Genomic DNA, 7,846 nt, shown 5'->3' with positions numbered 1-7,846 from the left:
CAAACCCTAATATTATAGGGCAATAATATGACTACTGCACATGATATGATTTCGCGCTTTCTAACACCAGAGCCGGTCCTAACAATTTATGGGCCTTTGGCGATATAAGACATAAGGACCCCTTTAAAAAAATTATATGTAAAAATCACCCCATATATTTATTTATAAAATTTGCCACTAATTACGTTATTTTATGTGGCAAGTAGCAAATTCGTCACTAAAAATTTACTACTTGTTGTGAACGATTTATCCTGTCGATTTATTAGCCACGATTGTCTTATATTTAGTGGCAATTTTATTTTCCCCCACAAACTCCTTCGCCACTAAAAATTCCTTAGTGTTAACACTACAAAAAAAAAATACCCCTATAACAACACTTTTTTAAATACACTTATAAAAAGTGTCACTACAAAATATATATCTATTTGCTTTAATTAGACATTCTATAATATTTAATTATTCAAGGCCCATTATACTTAGGTTACAGTTAACTTATTTCTTGGCCCATCAAACTCATAACCCTTTCATTACCATTACCAATACTTAGTCTGATACCACTCGTTCGGATTTTCTTTTCTCTCTTCCCCGACTTCTCCGTAATCGCTCCTCCCTCTTCGCTCCGTGCTCTTCTCGGTCATCCCTCACACTCACCGGTCTTCTCTCCGTGCTCTTCTCGACCTTCCCTCACACTCACCGATCTTCTCTCTACGCTCTTCTCCCTCCACCCCAGGTAATATAAGTTCTTCTCACATTATCAGTTCCTTAAATTGGGATGCTTATGGCTTCATAATTTTGAATTTCTTACTCTCTATTTGGATGCTCAGTAAATCAATTCAGCTATAGGTTATTTCGTCTCTTTTCCTACATTTGTCAAAATGGTTGTTTCAGTTATTGCTTGTGGCTGGAATTTCCTGATTTAGGCCTGTAGTACGGTTAGTATTCCTCTCTCTTTATCATATGACCTATCTCACCTTAACTATTTGTGCAAATTCTGAGGGTTTTATGGAGTGAGATACTAGCAGGATATTATTTCTTTGTTGTGCTATATTACCTGCTGTTTTCAAACTCTTTCACTTGCCTGCTAGCTTAGTCCCTTTTCTATGGAGTGAGATACTGGAGTTTTCCCTAATCTTAATGTTGATAGTTTCTAACTAATTTTCCCTAATCTTAATGTTGATACTGGAGTTTTATGGAGTCATAATGTTTGTTTAGAGTCGCATAAATATGAAGATAAGCCACTTGAATATGGTCCTCTATTATGTGCAATTAGTTGGGTAGAATTGGTTTTGGCAGGTTTAGAATTTTAAGTGTTGGTGGAATATATGCAAAGGATTAGGGTGACTTGACTGTATTAACATTTTACTTGGGCTCTGGTTGTGTCAATGAAATCATTTTCTTGCAAAATAAATCATGTTTTAGTGATTCTCCTATACAATTGATTCAGTGTTGCTGTTGGCTGCTTAATTATTCACCTCTACTTCAAATCTGGAGGTTCCGATCTTCCTAGGATATTTGGGATGACAGCTTCTCTTGTAAATTCAAAGGGTATTAATTCATTTACCTTGTTTCTGCTTTATTTTATCCCCGCTGTTCTATTCTCTTCTTCGGTCTATGTATGACTATTGGTCATTTCTTTCAATCTTGCTTGGTTACCGATCTTTCTGTCTTTAAAGAGATCGATTTCTGTCATATGTCCACGTATTCCATTTTACTTTATTGATTAGGAGCATCCTATTGGTGTCATCAAGGTCCGAAATCGAGAATATGATGTGTTCTAAGGTGTCTCTCTTTTAGTTTCGATTGAATTAATGATGCATATTGCCAAGATGAAGCTTATGTTTTAATCTGTATTTGGATGAAACTTTAGTTAATACATTGGACTTGCATTTCTTTCCTTGTTGAAGGTGTATACTTGCAAGAGTGAATCTGTACTTGCCGAGTTTGTTCCTTTCTTCACTCTGAAATTTAAAAGCTATAACCATGACGATATCCCAAACGAGATTTGTGTAAAACTAGCCGATCAACTGAAGACGTCAAAAGAAGAGGTCTGTAACTCTTGCTATATGTATTTTGAAAGATTTACTGTCTAAAGTTATTGACTATATACATGGCGAAGAGACTAGGGGTTATAGAGGATCCGCTGACCCCGATTCATGGAAATTGCAACTTCGTTAGTTTAATGAATGTTAAATTTCTCTAACAGGCTGCAGAAATTTTCTCATCTTGGATATGAATATGATCAAAATTATGGTGATGGAGAGTTTGAAATTGAAAATGTTCCTGTCAATGAAGTTGAATTGAAGCGAAAGGAACTATTGCCAGTTTTTGATCATTTTCATGGCACAAAATCAGGATGGAATGACAGGTAAGACCAATTTCATTTTTAGTTACTTGTTGGTTCTTTATGTGTATAATTAAACTGAGTAATCTTTGTCACAACTTCTCAGCGAAGTTTTATAGGAGCTTTGTTTTTAGTATAATACTCAGTTAATAAGCAGCCATGATATATTTTCGTGTCATTGATCTAAAAGACAAAACAAGGAAGGAGAACCAAAATTTCAGTGGAAAGCTTCACTTCTTAATGTTGGTATCTTGCCTAAGTTTGTTGGGCTGAGATTGTTTCAGTGCTTGCAAGTCTTGGTAATTGGATTTTGCTGTTAAGTAATTGTATTGGGATGAATATTTGTGCGCCAATCGTGTCCTAGGTCTAATAGCAGCTGATAGACTTAGTGTCAAACTTCAATGTGTTCCAAATTTGCTTTTGCAACTTCTTTTAGTTACTTGCCCCTTCACAGGCAATGTTTACTATGATCAGCAGAAAAGATCAAATTGAAGCCATATAGTGGAATGCTCAACATTAACTTTGGAAAGAGGATTGGAAAGCGAGATGTATGCTCTTTCTAATCTGAGACTCTGTTACATTAAGCAACTTAGTTTAAATGACTTATGCCATTCTAATGGACAGAAAACAGTTACCTTAGCTATGGACCAAAGTTCCGCTTGAATTTTTGAAGAATTAAGAGCTGTGCATTTGATTATCTTTTGCAGGAAGTTCTAAAGGATAGAAGCAAAGTTAATGAGTTGGTTGAATTGCTCAACCCTATAGTCAGAGCATTTGATGGGATTGCAGGAGAGGCACTTGATGGGATTGCAGGAGAGCGAGTATCAATGAGGGTTAGACAATATGAAGCTGACATTATTGATGTTAATTAAACTATCCTACCTTATGTTCTAATTCATTATGTGCCTTTATGTTCAGGTCGATTTGGAGTCCTTGAGGGAAGCACACATCCTCGAGTCTGGTTTGCCGAAGTTAATGAACTTAGACTACCAAATGTCATCTCACGTCTTTTCCTATTGGAGTCTTATGTTATGTACTAACATTAACCTATTATGTTATTTATTTGTCTCATGTGTCCTCTGAATGTGTCTTATGTCTTTCCCATATGATAAAACCGGACTGTCTTATGTCTCTATTGTTCCGGATTTTGCCTATTGTTCCAGGTTTGATTGTAGAAGTGAAGAAAGCTTCTCCAAGTAGGGAATTCTCTAGACAATGCTCCTCATGCCAGAGATTTTAATTTACAGCGTAGTGAAATGTTTTTGTATTGACAGATTTATTTTCTAATGAACTAGTCGCTAAATTCTATAGCGACAGACAAACCGTCGCTACAGAAGCTAAATTCCGAAGGTAAATGATCTTTTTTTTTTGTAGTGTAACCTATTTCTTAACATCTTATTATGTTTAAGAACATAATTTTGCTTAAAATTAGTTTGTATTAAAGATAAAAAAAATTACAGTTACAACAAGATAAAACAACCCTCCCACTCAGATTACTAGTTTCAGTATGAGCTGCATTTTAACAGTATTAACAATATGTTTAATATCAGAAAAACAAAACTGATTATACTCATTTGAAATAGCTTTCAAAACCATAATTTTACAAGAACATGAAAAGGGACTTTCTAGCATAGAACAACATTACTATTAATTGAAACATCATTTCTTGATTCATAATAGAACATACAACCTCTGATGATCACAATCTTACTCTATTCGTTCATACTTGCGAGCCCAAATGTGTTTCCCATTGATCCGAAACTTTGCTATATTTTTGCCATTCATGATTTTATCAACTGATCCAATAGAACCCAGGATCATTTTTGCAGACAAAGGATGTCCATTTTCTGTCACTTGTTCTTGCATCTTAACATCACCAACTGGCTCACGGTTGAACTTAGTAAAAAAATCTGCCACTTCCTCTTTGGTCACTGGGAAACCCCTGGAAAAGGTCAGAAGCATGGTACGGTCATCTTCGGAGACAGTTTTAGAAGGATCCCAGCCCCATAATCCGCCTAAAGGGATGTTAAAAACAGTTGGTCTTGGCACAATGCTCACACCCCCAAACACTGGATGAGGAAAACCCGGAATGGCTAGCGGTTGGCTTGGGCTTGATGATCCTGAACTTTCCTTGTGTAAAAGAATTTCCAATATATCTGTGAAAATCCAAGAACAAACTGTGTTAAGGAAATTCTTGACTCCATTGATGGCTGAAAACTTGTTATGGTGAAACATTCCCAAAGAAATATTTTTGTCCATAACACCAGCCATGAGAGGGAGTTCTCCATCGGAGAGGAAAGGTACTGTGTTTGATTCAAGACATTCGAGGCATAAAGCCGTCTCGTCTGCAAGGGCATGCATAACAAAGTGATCTTCGTAGTGGACGAGCTTCATAACAATGTTTGGATAGCCTTTTGATTCTAGCCATAGCCATACAGCCATGATTAGTAGAGACTCTGCAGGTTCTCGAACCAGAACCATTCGAGAGAATACCTCTCTATCCATAGCATGATAGGCATGAAGCTCCTCTAATGTAATTGAAGCCATTGAACTTACAGAAACTTAAAGAAGAATTATGATAATTAGAAACTTAGAGAAGAATTATGCTAACCAGAAGGTGTTTATATAATCATTTTGTAACTTCCTGCTAATTCTGTACAGCTGCATGAGTGGGCAAAATGACAAAAATTCACACACATTTTTGGTAGTCATCTTTGGCATTGCTGTGTATGACTCGACTTGCAATTTTTTGGTAGACATATTGCCTTATTTTCACTGTTTACTGCCATAATATGGTATGAACACAAGCTTAGGATTGCACTTGCCTTATTTTGGCTTATATATGTCTATACTGGCATGATTAATTAATTTTGTGTCTGTATTCTATACAATTAAAGTTATTATTTATTATAATAAAAACTAGGCATTACACCTATTTGGTCCTTAAATTAAAACTTGAAAGTGGATTAAGACCTTAAACTATTAAAATCATCAATCGGATCTCTAAATTAAGTAAAAAACATCAATTCAGTCCTCATTCTACAATAAAACCAGAAACTATGACTTTTTTTTGGGTGCCGATATTTACAGCCTTTAGGGATGTAAATAAAACCCAAAAATTTCTATTATTAGTGTTTATTTAGTTTTTCAATACATAAAATTTATTGATACTTAAATGTTTAAATATTTAAATGCATATATTCATAATAGATTGTTATATTTCCAATACAAATAAATACTTATTTTAGAATTAAAATTCTCTTTTTTATTGTTATATGTGAATAATTAATGCTTATATACAACCCTAAGGGCTGTATATATCACAACAACAACAACAACAAAGCCTTAGTCCCGAAATGATTCGGGGTCGGCTAACATGAACCATCATATAAAACCCTGAAAATCAAGTCGTGTCAGCGACACAGATTCGCTCCCTCCACTCCGTCCTATCCACTACCATATTTTCCTCAATTCCCAGTAAACTCATATCACTCTCGATCACCCTCCTCCAAGTTTGCTTAGGTCTTCCCCTACCCCTCACCACTACATCCCTTTGCCACTCTTCGGTTCTCCTAACCGGCGCATCAAGCGCTCTACGTCTCACATGGCCAAACCACCTTAGTCGGTTTTCTCTCATTTTATTCTCAATAGATGTGACCCCTACTTTTGTCCTAATTATTTCATTACGCACCCGGTCCTTTCTCGTATGACCACACATCCATCTCAACATACGCATCTCCGCCACCGACATCTTATGGATGTGGCAGTGTTTCACTGCCCAACACTCCGTACCATATAACAATGCTGGTCTAATTACCGTCCGGTAGAATTTTCCCTTCAATCTATTAGGCATGCCGGGATCACAAAGGAAACCCGTAGCACTCTTTCACTTCGACCAACCAGCTTTAATCCTATGAGCAACATCTCCATCTACTTCTCCATCCGTTTGGATAATAGATCCTAAATACCGGAAGCAATCCGAGGCCTGAACAACTCTCCCATCTAGGGTGATTGTCCCTGCCTCCCTACTCCTATGGCCGCTAAACTTACACTCCAAATATTCTGTCTTACTTCGACTCAACTTAAAGCCTCTAGATTCTAGAGTTTGTCTCCATAGTTCCAACTTCCTCTCCACTCCTTCTTTCGTCTCATCAGCCAACACAATATCATCTGCAAACAGCATGCACCATGGTATACCATCTTGAAGTGAACTTGTTAGTTCATCCATAACGATGGCAAAAAGAAATGGGCTTAGTGCGGAACCTTGATGCACTCCAATCGTAATAGGAAACTCTTCAGTCTTCCCAACACTAGTACGTACACTCGTGCATACTCCCTCGTACATGTCCTTTATGATGTCAATATATTTCCGCGAAATGCCTTTCCTTATCAAGGCCCACCAAAGTACTTCCCTTGGTACCTTATCATATGCTTTCTCCAAGTCAATGAAAACCATATGCAAGTCTTTCTTCTTATTTCGATAGTGCTCCATTAATTGTCTCATTAGATGGATGGCTTCCATAGTTGATCTTCCCGGCATAAAGCCAAACTGGTTTTCCGAGATCTTCACCGTCCTCTTTTTTTTTATATAGATTGTAATAACTATGTTTTGGTTCAAGATGAGATTGGAGAAGAGGGTCTAAAATTGTTTAACCGAATGATTTTCGATTAGATCTCAATTGATAATTTTTGTTTAAAACATGGACTCAATTGATGATTTTTTGTTACTTCAAGGATCTGATTCATGATTTTGATAGTTTAAGGGTCTAATTAACTTTGAAGCCTTAGTTTAGGGAGCCAAATGAGTATTATGCCTAAAAACTATAATAAAAAGGCTAACACTCATTTGAGCCCTCAAACTAAATACCCAAAATCATTAATAAGTCCCTAAATTAAACAAAAATCATCTATTGAACCTACTATAACACTTAGAATATAGCTTAATTTAAACAATTAGATAATCTACTATTAAGTATCAACCTTGATTGTAATTTGATGTGCATTTTCCTATGCTACTTTTAATTTCTAATTGCATTTTCCCAATTTTTGCTTCTTCCTTTTAACTCTGTAAATTATTTTGAATTCCCACTTAGTATAGTAAGAAAGTGAAAATTATGTAACTATTTAAACTATTTTAAATTGAAATTAATCAATTGTTACTATTTAAACTATTTTATTTCACACTAAACTCTCTAACATTACATAAGTGTAATATTCTAAGTGTAAAATTGGATTCAATTGATGATTTTTAATTAGTTTAGCGACCTCATTACTGGTTTTGGTAGTATAAGGTTCTAATTGACTTTGAGCCTTTAATTTGAGGGTTTAAATGATTCTTATGCCTAATAAAAATTATTATTTGATCATAACTATCAACTTCAAATTTCAACACATTATTTATTTACATGGTATCAAAATCTCTTAGTCGACTAAATGGCTGAGCGTTCAAATTCTAACAAACTTATTAATTGATTAAAAATTTCAACACAGAGCAAAATAAGTCCG

General features: G+C 35.5%; 1 protein-coding gene across 8 annotated transcripts; it reads left to right on the top strand.

The window, feature by feature from the left end:
• Positions 1–542: 542 nt before the first annotated feature.
• Positions 543–3,657, top strand: LOC136201934 (uncharacterized). Of its 8 annotated transcripts, none has more exons than XM_065992320.1 (8): positions 543–730; positions 889–932; positions 1,445–1,545; positions 1,905–2,045; positions 2,204–2,365; positions 2,816–2,889; positions 3,049–3,174; positions 3,260–3,657. In XM_065992320.1, the coding sequence occupies exons 5-8, from the start codon at positions 2,338–2,340 to the stop codon at positions 3,422–3,424; spliced, it is 393 nt and encodes a 130-aa protein (XP_065848392.1). In that variant the 5' UTR covers positions 543–730; positions 889–932; positions 1,445–1,545; positions 1,905–2,045; positions 2,204–2,337; the 3' UTR covers positions 3,425–3,657. The 8 variants fall into 8 exon arrangements, with proteins under 8 accessions (XP_065848392.1, XP_065848397.1, XP_065848391.1 ...); XM_065992325.1 differs by having other exon boundaries at positions 825–932; positions 2,819–2,889; XM_065992319.1 differs by having other exon boundaries at positions 825–932.
• Positions 3,658–7,846: the final 4,189 nt, after the last annotated feature.

The sequence above is a fragment of the Euphorbia lathyris genome, chromosome 8 (assembly GCF_963576675.1).
Source record: "Euphorbia lathyris chromosome 8, ddEupLath1.1, whole genome shotgun sequence".
NCBI classification, from domain to species: domain Eukaryota; kingdom Viridiplantae; phylum Streptophyta; class Magnoliopsida; order Malpighiales; family Euphorbiaceae; genus Euphorbia; species Euphorbia lathyris.
The sequence above is the reverse complement of the archived record's forward strand: the minus strand, read 5'-3'. Positions and strand labels throughout refer to the sequence as shown.

Excerpts from the sequence above, each read along its gene's own strand:
- LOC136201934 (XM_065992322.1), top strand. The coding sequence starts at position 2,338 with ATGGCACAAAATCAGGATGGAATGACAG. Across the intron at positions 2,890-3,048 it reads AGAGGATTGGAAAGCGAGAT|GAAGTTCTAAAGGATAGAAG; the intron begins GTATGCTCTTTC and ends TATCTTTTGCAG. Across the intron at positions 3,175-3,259 it reads GAGAGCGAGTATCAATGAGG|GTCGATTTGGAGTCCTTGAG; the intron begins GTTAGACAATAT and ends CTTTATGTTCAG.